The sequence below is a fragment of the Phacochoerus africanus genome, chromosome 1 (assembly GCF_016906955.1).
Source record: "Phacochoerus africanus isolate WHEZ1 chromosome 1, ROS_Pafr_v1, whole genome shotgun sequence".
In the NCBI taxonomy this organism is placed as follows: domain Eukaryota; kingdom Metazoa; phylum Chordata; class Mammalia; order Artiodactyla; family Suidae; genus Phacochoerus; species Phacochoerus africanus.
This window is the reverse complement of record NC_062544.1, coordinates 32,481,642-32,501,479: the sequence shown is the minus strand read 5'-3', so window position 1 is coordinate 32,501,479 and position 19,838 is coordinate 32,481,642. Positions and strand designations below refer to the sequence as shown.

At 41.0% G+C, this 19,838-nt stretch overlaps 2 protein-coding genes across 4 annotated transcripts; both read right to left on the bottom strand.

The window, feature by feature from the left end:
• Window positions 1-1,562: 1,562 nt before the first annotated feature.
• Window positions 1,563-19,834, bottom strand: AK6 (adenylate kinase 6). Of its 3 annotated transcripts, none has more exons than XM_047795838.1 (5): window positions 19,615-19,834; window positions 16,723-16,815; window positions 7,224-7,282; window positions 6,696-6,841; window positions 1,563-2,067 (listed from the first exon to the last, which is right to left on the bottom strand). In XM_047795838.1, exons 1-5 carry the CDS (start codon window positions 19,763-19,765, stop codon window positions 1,875-1,877), a joined length of 642 nt encoding a protein of 213 aa, XP_047651794.1. In that variant the 5' UTR covers window positions 19,766-19,834; the 3' UTR covers window positions 1,563-1,874. The 3 variants fall into 3 exon arrangements, with proteins under 3 accessions (XP_047651794.1, XP_047651868.1, XP_047651947.1); XM_047795912.1 differs by lacking the exon at window positions 19,615-19,834 and adding an exon at window positions 19,357-19,552 and having other exon boundaries at window positions 1,565-2,067; XM_047795991.1 differs by having other exon boundaries at window positions 1,568-2,067; window positions 19,578-19,658.
• On the bottom strand, window positions 14,687-16,815 carry TAF9 (TATA-box binding protein associated factor 9). The gene is made up of 2 exons (XM_047795737.1): window positions 16,723-16,815; window positions 14,687-15,720 (listed from the first exon to the last, which is right to left on the bottom strand). The coding sequence occupies exon 2, from the start codon at window positions 15,701-15,703 to the stop codon at window positions 14,906-14,908; it is 798 nt and encodes a 265-aa protein (XP_047651693.1). The 5' UTR covers window positions 15,704-15,720; window positions 16,723-16,815; the 3' UTR covers window positions 14,687-14,905.
• Window positions 19,835-19,838: the final 4 nt, after the last annotated feature.

Here is a 19,838-nt window from a genome sequence, read left to right as displayed (position 1 = left end):
TAGGCAGCACAATTTAATGGGTAAGAGCCTGACTCTTATACTTCCTAGTTGTGATTCTGAGTAAATCATTTAACCCTATGAAGCTTGGTTCCATCACCTATAATGGAAATAATAATAATACCTACACCTCAGGTAGTAGTCATATGAATTCAGAGTTCACCACTTTTGAAATGTGTTTGAAAGAGTGCCTGGCACATAGTAATATATGTTATCCTTTCTTATCATTCTCATAAAATTAAAAACAAAAAGCTGGAAACAACTTAAATGTCCATCAGTAGGGGACTCAATAAACTACATCCTTAATGGAATTCTGTGCAAACATCATCAAAACCAAAATGAAATACGACTGTACATCTTCAGGATGGCTGTTGTTGTCAAGGATATGGAGAAATTAGATCCCGAGTACAGGGATGATGAGAATGTAAAGTAATGCAACGACTTTGGAATACAGTTTGGCATTTCCTGAAAATGTTAAACTCACTTGTAATATGATCCAGCAATTCCCCTCTTAGCTATATCCAAGAGAACTGAAAACATTATATCCATACGAAAATCTATACCCAAATGTCTGCAATTCATATTGTCCAAAGTAGATGCCACCCAACCGTGCCATTGATAGAATGGATAAACAAAATGTGGAATAGCCACACAGCGGAATATTATTCAATCATATAAAGGACTTAGGTACCCCTAAGTCTACAACTTGGATGGCATTGAAAACACTGTGCTAAGTGAAAGAAGCGAGACACAAAAGAACACATATTGTATGATCCCATTTATATGAAGATGTCTGGAATATGCAAATCTATAGAGACAAAGTACATTAGTGATAGCAAGGGGCTAGGGGAAGGGAAGAATGAAAAATGACTGCCAACAGGTAGAGGACTTCTTTTGGGTGGGATAATGAAAATGTTACAGAATGGAAAAAAAAAAAAAAAAAGGAGTTCTCGTCGTGGCACAGTGGTTAACGAATCCGACTAGGAACCATGAGGTGGCGGGTTCGGTCCCTGCCCTTGCTCAATGGGTTAACGATCCGGCGTTGCCGTGAGCTGTGGTGTAGGTTGCAGACGCGGCTCGGATCCCGCGTTGCTGTGGCTGTGGTGTAGGCCGGGAGCTACAGCTCCCATTCGACCCCTAATCTAGGAACCTCCATATGCCGTGGAAGCGGCCCAAGAAAGAGCAAAAAGACAAAAAAAAAAGTTTAAAGATCCTAAGTTGAACCAATAGTAAGCCAGGCACTGTCCTTTTGTTCCTTTTGAATTTTTTTTTTTTTGTCTTTTTGCCTTTTCTGGGGCCACTCCTGCGGCCTATGGAGGTTCCCAGGCTAGGGGTCTAATCAGGTGACCTACACCACAGCTCACGGCAACGCTGGATCCTTAACCCACTGAACAAGGCCAGGGATCAGGGATAGAACCTGCAACCTCATGGTTCCTAGTCGGATTCGTTAACCACTGCGCCATGACGGGAACGCCTGTTCCTTTTGAATTTTATACAGAGTGCCAGTATTAACCACTTCCATTTTCTTTTAAATTAAAAAAATAAAAATGGAAAACTGATAATTTTAAGTTTTATTTTAAGAGATCATCTTCATTTTCTTCCATAATAAACTTAAAAGATAGCAACCCATTTGGTCAGATTTATCTATTCTTTAGCAACTGAAGCATTAAACAATGATAGTTTTAACTTCTAATCCTTAATAATATTATTATTATTCATTATACTTGAAATTGTTTAGCTTTCTCATGGAGGAAAAAAACCCCAAACATAAACTTTTAACTATCCACAATTTCAATGCAAAAGTTCTACTGATAACTGAACAATTTATAGGATAGGGAAGATATCAAGAGTGAGTATAAAGTGTCCATTCTTGTAAGTCAAGAGCCATGATCTTTGACCCACTGCTCAATCCATTTCAATATCTGATTAATATTATCCTCCAGATCTTCTGGTTTATCACTTGGTAGCTGATGCACTATTTCTTCCTTGTAGGATGCTAAGGCTTCTTCATAGAGAACTTGAAAAATTTCACACTGAATATTGTCTTTTAGTTTCTTCTCGTTATAACCCCTAGAAAGCAAAGAAAAGATAAGGCAAACTGAATGGCATTAACTAGAGTTTTAGGAACACACCAGAAAGTGGACACTTTTGAAACTATATTCTTTTGAACACATGAAAGATCATGCAAAAGTACTTCCTGTAGTCTCTTTACTAGAGAAAAGAGACTGCCACTAGTCAATATGAGAGACCTCTTTGACAAGAGGGTTAAACTAAGGACCAAGGTTTAGGTTTGTCTGAAATTTTTTTCCCTATGATTTGTTAGCCACTCTACCTACCTCAGTCCAGATTCTGAGCCATGAGATAAACAGTCTACAGCTATGGTCCTGAATTTCAGAAGAGTTAGAGGAGTTAAGTTATAGACAGGTAAAACGAATAGATGGCATTTAATAAAATGCTTATGATAAGAGAATATCATACATTAGTTGGGTACTTGATAACACAAATGTATCTGTACCAATTCCAAAGACATTGAAAAAAAATTATGTAATCTTTACGTAGATGTAAATTAGCCAACTAATGAAAAAGATAGGGAAAATTCAGGAGTTCCCATCATGGCTCAGCGGAAAGGAATCTAACTAGGAACCATGAAGTTGTGGGTTTGATTCCTGGCCTTGCTCAGTGGGTTAAGGATGCGGTGTTTTGGTGAGCTGTGGTTGCAGACGCGGCTTGGATCTGGTGTTGCTGTGGCTGTGGCACAGGCTGGCAGCTGTAGCTCTGAATGGACCCCCTAGCCTGGGAACCTCCATGTGCCGCAGGTTCAGCCCTAAAAAGACAAAAAAAAAAAAAGGAAAGTTCAAACTCAAACTTTGTAACAACCAAAATTAAACTGAACTACTTTGAAGGTGATTAACTTTTAGAAAAGACAACCCATAGAATGGGAGAAAATTTTTGCAAGTCATATATCTGATAAGGGACTCACATCTAAATACATACACAACTCTTATAACTTAATAGAAAAGGAAAAATAACCCAATTAAAAAATTGGGCAGTGAGTTCCCGTCGTGGAGCAGTGGTTAACGAATCTGACTAGGAACCATGGGGTTGCGGGTTTGGTCCCTGCCCTTGCTCATGTGGGTTAACGATCCGGCGTTGCCGTGAGCTGTGGTGTAGGCTGCAGACGTGGCTCGGATCCTGCGTTGCTGTGGCTCTGGCGTAGGTGGGTGGCTACAGCTCCGATTCGACCCCTAGCCTGGGAACCTCCATATGCTGCGAGAGCAGCCCAAAGAAATAGCAAAAAGACCAAAAAAAAAAAAAAAATTGGGCAGGAGTTCCTGTCGTGGCTCAGTGGTTAACGAATCCAACTAGGAACTGTGAGGTTGCGGGTTCGATCCCTGGCCTTGCTCAGTGGGTTAAGGATCGGGCGTTGTTGTGAGCTGTGGTGTGGGTTGCAGACATGGCTCAGATCCCGCGTTGCTGTGGCTCTGGTGTAGGCCGGTGGCTACAGCTCCGTTTGGACCCCTAGCCTGGGAACCTCCATATGCCGCGGGAGCAGCCCAAGAAATGGCAAAAAGACAGACACACACAAAAAATTGGGCAAAAGATTTGAATAGATATTTCTCTGAAAAAGATATACGAAGGGCCAATAAGGACATGAAAAGATGCTCAACATCACTGGCTATGAAGGAAATGCAAATCAAAACCACAATGCCATACTACTTCACATCCACTAGGATGGCTCCAATAAAAAATACAGATAAGGGTGCCTTGGGAGACTCACCTAAGACAAATACCGTATGATATCACTTATATCTGGAATCTAATATATGGCACAAATGAACCTTTCCACAGAAAAAAGCAAATTCATGGACATGGAGAACAGACTTGTGGTTGCCTAGGAGGAGGGAGTGGGATGGACTGGGAGTTTCAGATACGTGATGCAAACAATAGCATTTGGAGTGGATAAACAATGAGATCCTGCTGTATAGCACAGGGAACTATATCTAGTCACTTGTGATGGAACACGATGGAGGATAACGTGAGAAAAAGAATATGTATGACTGGGTCACTTTGCTGTACAGCAGAAATTGACAGAACATTGTAAATCAACTATAATAAAAATTTTAAAAATTAAAGCTTAATAACAAGGATGTGAAAATCCTGGAGGTTTCATACACTACTCTTGGGAATGTAAAATAGTACAGCCACTCTGGAAAACAGTTTGACAGTTCCTCAAAAGGTTATGACCCAGCAATCCTATACCTAGAGAAATCCAACACCCAAGATAAATGAATGAACGCATGATGTTTACACAAAAACATGAGCATGAATGTTCATAGCAAGCATTATTCATAATTGCCAAAAAGTGGAAATAACCCAAATATTTACAATCTGATAAATGGATAAATATTATATACCATACAATGACTATTATTTGGCAATAAAAAGAAACAAAGTACTGATACATGCTAAAACAGAGATGAACCCTGAAAACATTATGCTAAGAAGCCAGATACAAAAGATCATGGTTTGCATTATTTCATTTATGTAAAATGTCCAAAACAGGCAAATCCAAAGAGATCCATTGGTTGCCTAGGACTGGGGATTGAGGGGAAATGGAGAGTGACTATGAATGGGTATGGGGGGTGGTTTGTGTGGGAGACTGGATTTTTAAAAACTGATTATGGTAATGGACATACAACTGTGAATATATTTAAAACTACTTCAAATGGGAGTTCCTGTCATGGCACAGTGGAAACGAATCTGACTAGGAACAATGGGGCTGCGGGTTTGATCCCTGGCCTTGCTCAGTGGGTTAAAGATCTGCCGTTGCCGTGAGCTGTGGTGTAGGTTGAAGACGTGGCTCAGATCCTGTGTTGCCGTGGCTGTGTGTAGACCAGCAGCTGTAGCTCTGAATGGACCCCTAGCCTGGGAACCTCCATATGCCATGAGTACGGCCCTGAAAAAAGCTACTTCAGATGGATGAATTATGTGGTATAGGAATGTATTTCAATAAACCTTTTTTTAAAAGGTTGATTAACTTTATAGTATCTTCAATGGTTAAAAACAAAATACTAGCTCTCAGTTTTTTCATACTTTAATTATTTGCATAAAACAGTAATTTTGTTTTCTTTTTAGGCATATGGACCTGCGGCATACGGAAGTTCCTGGGCTAGAGGTTGAATCAAAGCTGCAGCTGCCGGCCATAGCAATGCCAGATCTGAGCCGCATCTGTAACCTAGGCCACAGGTTTGTGGCAACACCGGATTCTTAGACCAGGAACTGAAGCTGCATCCTCAAGGATACCAGTTGGAGTCCTAACCTGCTGAGCCAACGGGAACTCCAAAATATTTATTTATTTATTTATTTAGGGCCGCACCCATGGCATATGGAAGTTCCCAGGCTTGAGGAGCTATAATTGCCAGTCTACACCACAGCCACAGCAATGCCAGATCCGAGCTGCATCTATGACCTACACCACAGCTTATGGCAAAGTCAACTCCTTAACCCACTGAGCGAGGCCAGGGATGGAACCCGCAAAATAGCAGTTTTTAATAAAAATTTTAAATGGTCTTTGAGAAAAGGTGATATGTACCATACTGTCTATTACTTCTCTGTTCAAATATTCTTAATTGCTTTGCCCTGCCTAAAGAAAGATGATGAAAGTTTCAGGCTGGAGTTCCCATCGTGGCTCAGTGGTTAACGAATCCAACTAGGAACCATGAGGTTACGGGTTCGAACCCTGGCCTCGCTCAGCAGGTGAAGGCTCCTGCGTGAGCTGTGGTGTAGGTCGCAGATGTGGCTCGGATCCCCGGTTGCTGTGGCTGTGGCACAGGCCAGCAGCTACAGCTCCAATTAGACCCCTAGCCTGGGAACATGCATATGCCGCAGATGTGGCCCGAGAAAAAGACAAAAAAAAAAAAAAGGTTTTCAGGTGTAGCGCCAACCTAATTTTCCCTATATATTTGCTACGATACCTTTTTGTGCAAGGATTATGCGAGTATCCCACCAAATGGTGCTTGGTCAGAGCTGAGTACAGTTAGTGAGAATCACAAACTCTGAACCTGACCTTAGGCAAACTTCTCGAGTTTTCCTTTGAGTCAGCTCTCTAAATTCTTCTAAAATCCCTACTCGTCCACCTGAATCAAAAGAGTGGGAAAATGCTTTCTATGAAATTTTATTTTTTTGGTTATTCTGGATTAAGTCTGATGCTCTCTTGAAAGGACGAACTCAAATATAGCGTGAAATGTTAATTTATCCTGTTAAAAGTTAATGTTATTAGTGAAATGTTAATTTACCTTGTTAGTTTTTCATAACTTTTCTCATTCCTGTTGTGAGGATAATTTGGGTGGGTAATGTTCATTCCATAGCAATGACTATGTGATTGGCTTGGCTGTTTTCCTAGAAAAGGTTTATATTAAAACGCGTGACTAAATAGAGTTGCTATAGAGACATTTTACTGACTCAAACTGTCAGTTGAGGTATTCATTTACTCAGAAACTACAGCCTGTGTTTTACAAATGCATCTTTTTGTCTTTGGTTTAGAATGTTGGTACCAAACAGACTTGGTTTTCAATGAGACCAAAATAAAGTAGTTACATTTTCAAAGAGAACCCTTTATGATGACAGTGGGTCAACTTCAGGAATCTGAGCAAAAATGTATATAATACTTTAAAAAGTCAGCATTTTTCCTTTCTTACCTTGTTTCAAGTCTTTTGTACAAAACACTGTTATCTGTTTTCAGCACAAAAACTATATGAAACCAACGTTCAGGGAAAAAATCACAACCATGGTAATCAACAATAACTCCACCTTCACTCATTTGGTTTTCTAACTCATCAACAACCTGAAAGAAAGGAAAAGAAGAGTGCTCCTTAAAAAAACTGAAGTCAACTTTCCTATTAATTTTGCTTTTTTTTTTTTTTTTTTTTTTTGCTTTTTAGGGCCACACCCAAAGCATATGGAGGTTCCTAGGCTAGGGGTCCAATCGGAGCTGTAGCTGCCGGCCTACACCAGAGCCACAGCCACACCAGATCTGAGCCACATCTGCAACCTACATCACAGCTCATGGCAATGCCAGATCCTTAACCCACTGATTGAGGCCAGGGATCGAACTCGTATCCTCGTGAATACTAGTCGGATTCGTTTTGGATGCAGCATGACAGGAACTCCTATTAAAATTTTTAAAATGCATACTTGGTAAAAAAACAAAACAAAGCTGTACTTACTCTATCTTCATCTAAAATAGGACAGTCATACTCTTCATCATAGCCGTCATAAAGCTGCCCTAAAAGAGATTCACATGGGCCTGTCAATGTAGTATTTTCTAGTATTTTCAATGAATTCTTGACTTTAGGAAAGAAAATTTATATCATCAACTACTCTTTTTATTTTTTTCACTGTCTTTATTTATTTTGGCCGTGCCCGTGGCACGTGGACATTCCTGGGCCAGGGACTGAACCTGAGCCACAATAGCAACCTGAACAGCTGCAGTGACAACGGATCCTTAACCCGCTGCACCACACGGGAACTCCAGTTATTCTAAGAGGAAAAAGGAAAGCACTAACACAAGAGATGTCACATGGACACCAAATATAAAGAGTAATACTGATAGAAGAATTTTGTCCAAAGGAAACATGGATAGCAATATACCTGAAAACATTTTAGCCATCAATTGAAACCAACTAAAAGGAATGGGTAGTAGACAACTTTAGGACCTGTGGGGCTATGACTAGAAGAGAACTGCATTATTTTTGCTGAGCTACAGATTGGTGGCAAGAGGAGACGCATGGATACAAACACTCTCACCCACATGAACAGCAGATTAAGTTCCAAATTTATTAGATCAAGGATGGGAAACTTATTAAAAACACAGATTCTTGATTCCAGAAATGAAACCTGTCACCTGAGGGCACATCTTCATGGGGTTTGGGGAAGGAGAGTCAGACCTAGATGCTCCTTTACTTCTATGTTGCCAGCATCCCCAAAAGCCAAGGGCTAAGTATATCTTATTTCAGAGGGTAAAACAAGAATGATGGGGCAGGGATAAAGAAGGCAGATTTAAATCTAACATAACTTCCAACAAATTAAAACCTGCTTTCAAAGGAAGTCTGTCCTAAAGAGCTAAGACACAGCAAGCACACGCTCACCTTGTTCTCTAAGGAAGGCTTACATCATCCTTTTAGCTATCTTAACAAGCATCTAAAGTGACAAAAAGGTAGTCTTGAGGGGGTGGCAGAAGGCACAGAGGCAGTTTTAACTATCTTTCCTTGGAGGGTCTGTGGACTGATCTTGGGCATGTAAGCCACCTCCTGAGCACCATACTGTGGCCTCTGCCTTCTTAAGTTACGATTGAGTTACCAGAAACTCTTATCAGCTAAAAAAGTTAAGCTGTCTTGGTGTGGGGGAAACTGGCTAACAATTTAGAAAACAATCTAAACTCTTAGTGTATACCACAAACTTTAGGTGGATTACAAAGCTAATTTCTCAATTCCAAAGATAATTAATGGAAAATTAAATCTACAAAGGAATGATTCATTTGAGTCTGTGAAAAAAAAATAACTGGTTCAAACATACAAAATGTTAAATCCGTTTGATGAAAAATTATATAACTTCTAAAAAAGAAAAACGGCAGGGAAAAATATTTATACTAGAACAAAGCGCTGAAATACCTTAATCAAAATAACAGTTAAGTAGCTTAACAAAGAATATGACAAAAATTCACACAGGCTGGAAAAGATAATTAGTAAACAATACATGAGAAGAGATGCAATTGAAATGAGCTCTTTTTTTTTTTTTTTTTTGGTTTCTTTAGGGCCGCATCTGAGGCATATGAAAGTTCCCAGGCTAGGCGTTGAATCAAATCTGTAGCCACTGGCCTGTGCCAGAGCCACAGCAATGCCAGATCCGAGCCACGTCTGCAACGTACACCACAGCTCACAGCAACGGCAACACCGGATCCTTAACCCACTGAGCAAGGCCAGGGATCGAACCTGAAAACTGGTTTCTAGTCGGATTCGTTAACCACTGAGCCACAATGGGAACTCCCAAATAATTTTTTAAAGAAAAATGTCTTATCTGTTCAGAGATTTCTTTAACCATTTAATTTCTAACCAGAAAAAGTTATAAATAATGAAATGATAAAACATGATCAACAATAGCAAATTAGTTAAACCTTGGTTTACTAACTTGTTGAAATATTATATAATTAAATAAACGTAAGTAAATATTTTTTTACAATACCATGATTTTTTTAACAATGCCACAAAATCTAAGAATACCTACAGTTTTGTACTATATGGGAATCTAGAGTAGATGAATGTTCTTTCATATTTTAAATCCAGACTAGTGAAATCTTTAAAAATATATGCTGTCTAGGAGTTCCTGCTGTGGCTCAGTGGGTTAAGAACCTGACCAGTATCCATGAGGATGCAGGTTCAATTCCCTGACCTCAATCAGCAGGTTAATGATATGGTGTTGCATCAAGCTGCAGTTTTGGTCACAGATGTGGCTTGGATCCGGCGTTGCTGTGGCTGCGGCGCAGGCCTGCAGCTGTAGCTCCAATTCGACCCCTAGCCTGGGAATTTTCATATGCTGTGGGTGTGGCCCTAAAAAGCAACAAAAACCCCAGCGAACAAATTGAACAAACTCAATCCTTCCCTCGAAGAGTTTACAGTAAAATTGGAGATGACAGACAAGTAACCTGGAAATGATAATATTTTAACATTATGGATCATAGTGGTATGGGAGCAACAGGATGGGCACCTTTTAGGTTAAGACCATGAACTTGGCATATTAGGGGAGGCTTCCTGGAAGAGGTAACTTCTAAGTGGAGACTTGAAGGGATTAGCTAGGGGTAAGATTCCTTTTTTTTTTTTGTCTGTTTAGGGCTGTACCCATGGCATATGGAAGTTCCCAGGCTAGGGATCTAATTGGAACTGTAGCCGCCGACCTATGCCAGAGCCACGGCAGCACCAGATCTGAGCCACCTCTTCGACCTATGCCACAGCTCACAGCAATGCCAGATCCTTAACCCACTGAGTGAGGCCAGGGATCGAACCTGAAAACTCATGGTTCCTAGTCAAATTCGTTAACCACTGAGCCATGTAGTAAAGATTCTCAACAGAGAAAACAAGATATTCAAAGGCAGAGAGACATGGTAAGGCAGGCCTTTCCAGGGAGGAAAAGTCTTTCAGGTGATGAGGGGTCAGCTGAATTGAGGCCAGATTAAAAAGGGTGCTGAAGGCTGTGCTGTTTAGACTTTATCTCAGGGCAAAGGAAAATCATTAAGCATTTTAAGAATGAAATGTCATGAACAACTTCAAATTTTTAAAAATCATTTTGATTTCCATGTGGAGTTGGAAGGAAGCAAATCCAGGAGAAGTACAGATACCATATAATCACTACTGCAGAATTCTAGGTGAGTGATAATTATAACAACCTGTACTACGGGGAATGGAGAGAAATAGATGGATTCTCAACTTCATTTCAAATTTCCAAAAAGAGGAAAAATTTATGCTACTTTAGAAAGTTTCAGTTAGAAGTCAAATTTATAGTTGTCTACACAGAACATCTTCGTATGGCAAAGACAGAGGAGAAAGAAAAAAGAGCTTGGTGTGATTAAACTACCAAAAGCTTAGAAAATTAAATCAGGTTCCTAAACAAAGTTTTATGATTTAGAGATGTATTACTTGCCAGAAAAAAAGTCAATTGTGGAGCCAGTTAAAAGGCTTAAAAGACCTTCCCAGCTGTTGTTAGTCAAGCTATATAAAATCATGACCTTTCCAAAAGTTCTTTTTAGTTAATGATAAAGGGATGCTAGTTATCTATTTTGAGGCGGCCACCAATACTTTAAAACATTTTCAGATTTCCTTCTTTGGAAACAGTTGCCTCGATTCAACAAGAAGCTTATAAGTGTAATGCAATTAGTACAAGTTAATTGGTTTAGGATTGGAAGGTTTGATACCTGGCCTTCTGTGCAGAGGAGAGCAATGAATTCTGCCTAGAGAAGCTAAAGAGCACCAAAGATGTGGCAGTTGAGTTTGGCCTTTTAAGGAGCTAGGTGTTTATAAGGCAGATTAGGAAGGGTATCTACAGGTAAAGAGAACAGCAAGTATAAAGACATGGAGATGGAAGATTGCTCATGTGTTTGAAGAACAAACGTGCACTGTGGGTGGCCTGAAGGGGACGTGGGGGACAGTGGCTGCAGGGAAGGCTGAAGGTAAACTGTGACCAGTTCATAATCTCCTATACTCCATTAAGGAGGATAGACTTTTTATTTATTTGTCTTTTTTGCCTTTTCAGAGCCCCTCCCGAGGCATATGGAGGTTCCCAGGCTAGGGGTCTAACCGGAGCTGTAGCTGCAGGCCTACGTCAGAGCCACAGCAACGCAGGATCTGAGGCCACGTCTGCAGCCTACACCGCAGTTTACAGCAATGCCAGATCCTTAACCCACTGAGCAAGGCCAGGGATCGAACCCGAAACCTCATGGTTCCTAGTCGGATTTGTTAACCACTGAGCCACGATGAGAACTCCAAGGAGGATAGACTTTTTAATCACTAAAAAGCTCAAGTCATGACATCCTCTCCACCTCCCTTTTTAAAGGATATAAGGGGGAGGAAGAATTCTGAAGAATAAGAGATTTAGCACAAATGGTCTTATGAATGGTACCACTGGGATACAGCAACAGTTTTAAAAATGGGTTGGGATATTAATGGGATTTTGCAAACCTTCAGTATCAGGAGCCAAGTGCACCTGTGTAGAGTATAAATACATTTGTACATGTGGCGGACAGGAATCAGGAGCAGGCAAGCAGTCAGAGATGACTTCAAAGATGTACTTTTTTTTCTTTTCCCTTTTTAAGGCCACACCTGCAGCATGAGTTCCCAGAGCAGGGGCTGAATGGGAGCTGCAGCTGAGGCCTGCGCCACAGCCACACTGGAACTGAGCCATATCTGCAACCTACGCCGTAGCTTATGGCAATGATGGATCCATAACACACTGATTGAGGGCAGGGATAGGACCTGCATCCTCACAGAGATAACATTGGATCCTTAACTCACTGAGCCACAATGGGAACTCTGAATGGACTTTAAGAACATGCTTTTTAAACATATTAATTTTGAAATATGTTAACTATCCAGATGGTTACATTTGGTAGGTGTCTAGAAACTGGGCTAAGTTTCAAATATAAATTTAAGAATTATCATGAGTAGTCTTGAGTGAATGAGATTACTAGAGGGAGGGGCAGGATTACAAATTGGCTGCAATGAAATCAAGGGAAAAAGGTTTATGGTGGGAGAGAATAAGAGCAAAATTTGGGAGAGCAGTGTTGGAGAGGGCAATGGAAAAGCTAGTTTCACAGGCTTCCAGTGGTAGATTAAAGTGAAGGGAAAAAACGGGATGTAGAGGTTAGGGCAGGTATGGCAAGGTTTTTCTGCAAAGGGTCAGACAGCAAATACTTCAGGATTTGCAGCCTAGTTTTAAGCTAATGGCTCTCAAAAAAACAGTAGGAGCTTCCCACCACTGGGTTATAAATATTAAGATTTTAAGTGTTGAGGGCCAGGTATTTGAAATGTATCCAATGTCAACAATTCTATTACTTTGTTTTGACCTATAAGCACCCTGGGGCTAGGAACAGAGGCTGAAGCCTAATAACTGGTGGCAGGAAGGTTAAGGATCCTGGTAAAAGTGTAATTAAATGGTTACATATGGAAAGGGACATCAAGTGAGGAATGTGAGCGATTAGAACAGGGGTAAAAATAGCATTCTTAGTCATTCCACATTCAGGACTCTCCATACTTTTAAACTTAATTCCCCACCTAATTTTTCCTGCTTTGGTTCTGAATGGCAAAATGATCATGTCTTACAGTTAATACAGCAATTAACACGACTACTACAATGGCAATAAAGTCCATTTAGACTTTAAAACCAGTTTGTTTTTAAAAGTCTCATTACTTATAGCAGTTTCTCAACCTGAAATACTACTGATATTTTGAGCTGGATAATTCTCTTAAGGGGATGGAGGGCTGTCCTGTGAATTGCAGGATGTTCAGCAGAACTCCTACCCATTAGAGGTCACTAGCAACACTGCTCCCCCCTCTCCCAAGTTATGACTACCAAAAACCTGAGAAGTTGCCAAATGTCCCCTGAAGGGCAAAAATCCCCCCCCCCATGTGGAACCACTGCTTTGTAGATGGTTGCAGGGTTTCCCTTAAAATACAGCAGCACCATTTGGAAAAAATGAGGAGGCTCAATGTCTCAAATTATTTCCTAGTAAGATTTTTAGATATATCCATATGGTATGTGGGAAAAGAAACCTGGTACATTTTGAAAAACCTTACAGGAGTTCCTGTTGCGGCTCAGTGGTAACAAACCTGACTAGTATCCATGAAGTTCGATCACTGGCCTCACTCAGAGTTGAGAATCCGGCATTGTGGTGAGTTTCAGTATGGGTTGCAGACGTGGTTCACATATAATGTTGCTGTGGCTGTGGTGTAGGCCAGCAGCTGCAGCTCTGATTCGACCCCTAGCCTGGGAACTTCCATGTGCCCCGGCTTGGGTCCTAAAAGAAAAAAAAAAGAAAGAAAAACTTGTAAAGTACCTCATCTAACACAAGACCAGAAATTCTTTTATCTGGCAAAATGCGAGAGGAAAAAAACCCCCACTTTTCCTTAAAGGTAAAGTCCATCTCAGGAAATAATCTCATTAATAAAACACAAAGGATGGTCAGGACTATGCACCATCAGGTAGGCACACAGCTAAAATGGTGCGAGTACAAGAGGACAACTCGGTGAAGAGGAAAGAGTGTCCCACAGCGGATTATCCTTGGTCTGGTGTTCTCTCAGTGCAATTCATGACAGGTTATAAAGCAACTTCATTAAGTTCAGAAATATTATATCAAGTGGGTGAGATTAGAACTGGAAGACACAACTGAATATGACTACTCTATGTGACTGAAATCACTTGTCAGAACTAGTAAAGTTCAGGAGTTCCTGTCACGGCTCAGTGGTAATAAACCTGACTAGAATCCATGAGGACTTGGGTTCAATCACTGGCCTTGCTCAGAGGGTTAAGGATCTGGTGTTGCAGTGAGCTGTGGTGTAGGTTGCAGACTTGGCTCCGATCCTGCAATGCTGTGGTTGCGGCACAGGCCAATGGCTACCTCAGATTCGACCCCTAGCCTTGGGAACCTCCATATATCGTGGGTGTGGCCCTAAAAAGAAAAAACAAAAAACAAAAAACACTGGCTTATTATAGCAAGAGCATGACTAGCAAAGATGCACAAAACTCATCCGCAAAAAGAGACACTAGAAAAAAATTTTTTTAAAAATTTTAAGTGGTGAGACACTGGGAGACATACCAAGGTCTTTCAATATAAGCAAAGGGATAGAAAAAATGGAACCTAGGAGGAAGTCTGGCCATTGAGAAAGATAAATCTAAATGGGTGAGGATTTTAATATGAATAAAAATCCTGACTAAGTGATCTCTCCACAAGAACAGCTCACAGAGTGACTTATACACCAGAGATCATTTTATGACCTAAACATCTGAAGACACTAGAAGTGACACACTAGTGGTAATGAACAGACTGTAACAACCTCAAGTTTTTCCAACTGTTAACTTCGGTCGGTCGGTGATGAGGCAAAAATTGCTTCTAAAAACATAACTGTCAAAGTATCAACAATCAAACTGATGAATTACAACTTTATTTTTCACACTTAAAGGCTGATAAAAACCATTACTAATCCTATTAACGTCCAACATATAGCAATTAAAAAATATGGTAACCACCTTTACTCATTAAATACTATTTTTCTACAACATAACTTAGAAACATCCAGCATGCATGTTTAATCCCAGTACAATGGATTCAAAACCAAGTATACATGCTACATGCATCGAGGCTAGATTACAAATTATCATAGTCGTCGTCATCATCATCATCGTCATCGTCATCATCTTCACGTTTTCTTTTCAATGCGTTTGATGATTCACTGGCAGTATTTTGTGATGACACCATGTTAGTGGTAATAAGAATGTTTTTGGACCCAATTAATGATGGATTAATTAGAACATTCTGAACTGCTGATGTTGCAGGAATTGATGCTTTTACAGCTGGGGACTGTGAAGTGGGCATCTGTACTGTGAACCTTTGCCCTGTGAGGGACACTGGTGTCCCTACTTTAGCTGGAACAGACATGGTTTGTTGGGTTGGTGTGCCAAGTGTGGGAGTACTTGGTCTGCTAGTAACTGAACCCACACTTAACCGCGGAACTGTTATTCTTCCCGCAGAAGTAGATGCCTTTTTTTGTAAAGACTTAAGTCTGTAATTTGGAGCAGTCAAACAGTATCTATCGGGTGGCAATCGAGGGCCTGAATACGGCTTGATCAATGGCAAAGGGGTTTGATTTCTTTGCCTTGCAATATCTAATAAAAAATCTCTTGGGGGAGGAGAGGTAAATGACTGGTCAGCACGACACTGGATTGCCAATCGCACATCATCTGCATCAACAGTCGCTTTCTTAGCATGACTTGAATAAATTTTTGCATCATCTAGAATTGTGGTCACATATCGGAAGGCAAACTCCAGCATCTGATTTATAACTCTTGGCTCATATTCCGTAATCCCCATATCCTTCAGGATTTGTGCCATCATCTGTGCATCTTTCGGCATGCTCTTGGGAGAAGCCATCTTGCCAGACTCCATGATATCCGGTGATCAGACTTTAGATCATTTGAAAAAAATATGTACATTAGATCAAACCTGAAATAGTTACTTTAGAAGCAACTGTCAGGAACTTTAAAAAATTGAAATACATGTTAAATTTTCAAAAATATAAATTTAAAAAATATGTTAAATTTTTTCCATTTTAATGAGACTCATTTAAAGTTCCCTTTACTTAAATTTACTGCATTTCTACCCATTATGGAATGTAAAAAGATGAAGACACAAATAAGAGAATAATAAAAGATTTGGGAAAAACAGGTTAAATAAATAAAAACATGTCACTTTAGAATATGTGCAGTTGCTTGCAGGCATGCACCTACCAAACTAATCTAAGAAAATCCCATAGAACACATAGGACAGCTATGTCCTGATGCCTGAGTTCAAAATAACATCCTTACAGTGAGCTCAAGATATTCACAGTCTTCAGATATACTTAGCAATACCCCAACCTTTAGGTTTTCACCCAACTCAAAATACTCTCATATTCAGATTCTATCTGTCCTAAGTCCAATCTTCATGGAAAATGTCCCAATCAGTACTGTCAAAAAGAACTGCTGGCTGACTGTGGAAGGGATGTAATGGTCAAAATAACCAGGTTACAGCATTAAATAACTTGTTCTATTTCTATGGGTCCCCAATAGAGCACAAATTCCTTAATGGGAATCTTCCTGCTTTATATACCCCCATACAAGTACAGCACCAACACTCTGTTACTTCTCCCGCCCTTATTAATAAGCAAATATAGGAGTTCCCATTGTGGCTCAGCAGAAACGAGTATGACTAGCATCCATGAGAATGCAGGTTTGACCCCTGGCCCTGCTTAGTGGGTTAAGGATCCGACGTCGCCTCGAGTTGTGGTGTAGGTCGAAGACGTGGCTCAGAATCACATTGCTACAGCTCCAATTCCACCCCCAGCCTAGGAGCCTCCATATGCCTATGGTGCAGCCCAAAAAAGACAAAAAAAAAAAAAGCAAATCTAACACTGAAGTGTCCCTTACCTTCTCGAGCTAAATCACCCACATTAATGTATTTCAATCCTGATCTTGATGCAAGTTCTTTGCCGAGTGTGGTTTTTCCAACCCCTGGTGTACCTGTAAGACAAGCCACAGAAAAAAACTGTTTATAAAATATTTATTAGATTTTTAGCCAATGATCTGTCCTTAAGGTCCTTAATAACTGAAAAGTTTCCTAATTAGCGATCCTGTACAAATTCACACCATAACCTAATGAAAACCACCCAAAGCCTGCTGGATGTGACAATCCTACTCAGTGTATCAGATTCTACCAGGAGTGAGGCTTGGGAGAATCTGATGACAATCAAAGGCTGTCTGCTACCACCATGGAAATCCCCAGATTGAAACTAGTTATCTCAAATAAATCACCATGACTTATTTGCTTTAATTTTATTTATTTATTTATTTATTTGTCTTTTGTCTTTTTTGTTGTTGCTGCTGTTGTTGTTGTTGCTATTTCTTGGGCCGCTTCCGCGGCTTATGGAGGTTCCCAGGCCAGGGGTTGAATCGGAGCTGTAGCGACCGGCCTACGCCAGAGCCACAGCAACGCGGGATCCGAGCCGCGTCTGCAACCTACACCACAGCTCACGGCAACGCCGGATCGTTAACCCACTGAGCAAGGGCAGGGACCGAACCCACAACCTCATGGTTCCTAGTCGGATTCGTTAACCACTGCGCCACGACGGTAACTCCCTGCTTTAATTTTATTTTTATTTATTTTTGTCTTTCTGCCTTTTCTAGGGCCGCACTCGCGGCATATGGAGGTTCCCAGGCTAGGGGTCCAATCTGAGCTATAGCCACCAGCCTACGCCACAGCCACAGCAACAGCAACATGGGATCCGAGCCGCGTCTGCGACCTACACCACAACTCACGGCAATGCCAGATCCCCCACCCATTGAGCAGGGCCAGGGATGGTTCCTCATGGTTCCTAGTCGGATTCGTTAACCACTGAGCCACGACGGGAACTCCTATTTGCTTTAATTTTAAAAAATTAAATTGTTCATGGGAAAAAGTTCAGCAGTATGAAAGACAAGTCTCATTTCCAATATGGACCCTCTGTACTCTTCCCTAGAGGCAACCAGTATAAACTGGTTTCTTTTATCTCTCTAAAGAATCATATGTATGTTTTTGTAAATATGTCCATATATAGATATATGATAGCATACTACATATGTGTACATATCTTCACACTGTGTGTATATATACATGCACACACCAAATACTCCCTTTTATGTAAGTGGCAATACTATATGTTGTTTTTCAACTTCCCTTTTTTTTCTTTCTGGCCATGACTATAGGCCAGGGATTGAACTTGCACCACAGCAGCAAGTCAAGCCACAGCAGTGAATAAGCCAGATCCTTAACCCACTGTGCCACCACAGGAACTTCTATCTTATTTTTTATATCTACTGTATTTCAAAATATATAACCAAACTCATAACTTTCAGCTGCTCAGGTTTAATACCACTGAAATTATAAAATTTAATCATTTTAATTGAAGATAACAGGAACTGGAGTTCCCATCATGGCTCTGTGGTAAGAAACTCAACTCGCATCCATGAGGATTCGGTATGGTTCCCTGGTCTTGCTCGGTTAGTTTAAGATCCAGCACTGCCATGAGCTGTGATGTAGGTCACAGATGCAGCTTGAATCTGGTGTGGCTGTGGCCAGCAGCTGCAGCTCCAATATGACCCCTAGCTGGGGAACTTCCATATGCTGCAGGTACGGCCCTAAAAAGCAAAAAAAGGTAATAGGAATAGATCTTCATGTAAGGACAGTAACAATCCTCTATAATGTACTAAATTTGAACTCTGAATTCACCATGTTTTCAATAAAACACATTTAGATTTTTGACGATATGGTTTAATGTTAAAAAAACCCCAAGACACTCACTATCTGACCCAAACAAATCAATGTTGTACAATCTTCCTCGTAAGAAATCGTCATGGCTAACCATTAATTTGTTGAGGTTAATCTGCAGCTTTCAGAAACAGAAGGATTTGTGTGCTGCCAATAAATAACCGCCTCAATTTTTATAATGCAATAGCATCTATCTACATCCATTAGATTTTTTTCATGAATGCCCTAGGATGCCATTAACTGCTACAGTCTAATAAACATTTTCAGAGTTAAACAACCAAAAATAATATTCTTTACAAGATCGGTATGAAGCATTTTACTATCCCTCATATATAACAAGCGCCCTCAGTATAGATCCAAAGACCCAGATGAACCCCCACAGCGAATCTTAGAACATCTCTACACGAGAAACGACCAGAGATACTCAGTAGATGCCTTTCCTTCTTAAAATAATGAAAAAAAAAAAAAGCCTCTGAAGCTAACTTCACAAGTATATATAGCAAATTAATCACCCCTCACCACAAACACCCGAATCCTTTCATCGAAATCTGCCAGAAAGAAAGGAAAAGCGAGAAACGGGCCCCGGAGGCCTAAAGCATCCACCATTAAGAGATCTACCAAAGGCCAGACACTGTCTTACATTATATTGCTAAAAGCCTGAAGACAACTCTGCCAAGAGGCAACGGCCATTTTGCAAACAAAAAGCTGATTGAGAAAGCTTAGGCAGCTTGCCAAAAAAGGAAGCTAGATACATCTACCTCTCTCCGCCTCACCGAAGGGCCAACCTCTGGCCAAACAAAATTCACGTTCGCGGTCCCCTCCCCCCGCAACCATCGCGAGGGCCGGTCACGAGGCCCCAACAAGTGCCACGCTATGCGACCCTTGTCGACCCCCGACACAGAACACTGAACGACCCCCCCACTTCGGGCGTCCCAGGCTGGCCCCACCGTCCAGCACCACCCCCACCGCGCGCCCTGACCGGTGAGCAGGATGTTCGGAAGCAACATGGTCCTCACCGCGCTGGCTCCGGACGCTTCTGCACAAGCGCCTTACACGCGACAGGGAGGGGCCGGAAGGGGCGAGGAGCGGCAAATGCCTGTGGCGCGGAGGTACGCGAAACCTTGAGTGGCGCTCGCGACCCACCTCTGCCGCCTTGCCACTGACCATTGGTTACCTAGGCTTCTATAACACGCTTCCATTGCAGGGTCCAACGTACGAAAACAGGTCATGTCCGCGCTTC

What these genes read in the sequence shown, in the direction of transcription:
- TAF9 (XM_047795737.1), bottom strand. Translation starts at nt 15,703, where the DNA reads ATGGAGTCTGGCAAGATGGCTTCTCCCAAGAGCATGCCGAAAGATGCA.
- AK6 (XM_047795838.1), bottom strand. Translation starts at nt 19,765, where the DNA reads ATGGTCAGTGGCAAGGCGGCAGAGGTGGGTCGCGAGCGCCACTCAAGG. An exon ending in AAGCGTCCGGAGCCAGCGCG is followed by an intron (nt 16,816 to 19,614) that starts GTGAGGACCATG and finishes CTTGTCTTACAG; the next exon opens with GTACACCAGGGGTTGGAAAA. An exon ending in CTATTTTAGATGAAGATAGA is followed by an intron (nt 6,842 to 7,223) that starts GTAAGTACAGCT and finishes CCTTTCTTTCAG; the next exon opens with GTTGTTGATGAGTTAGAAAA.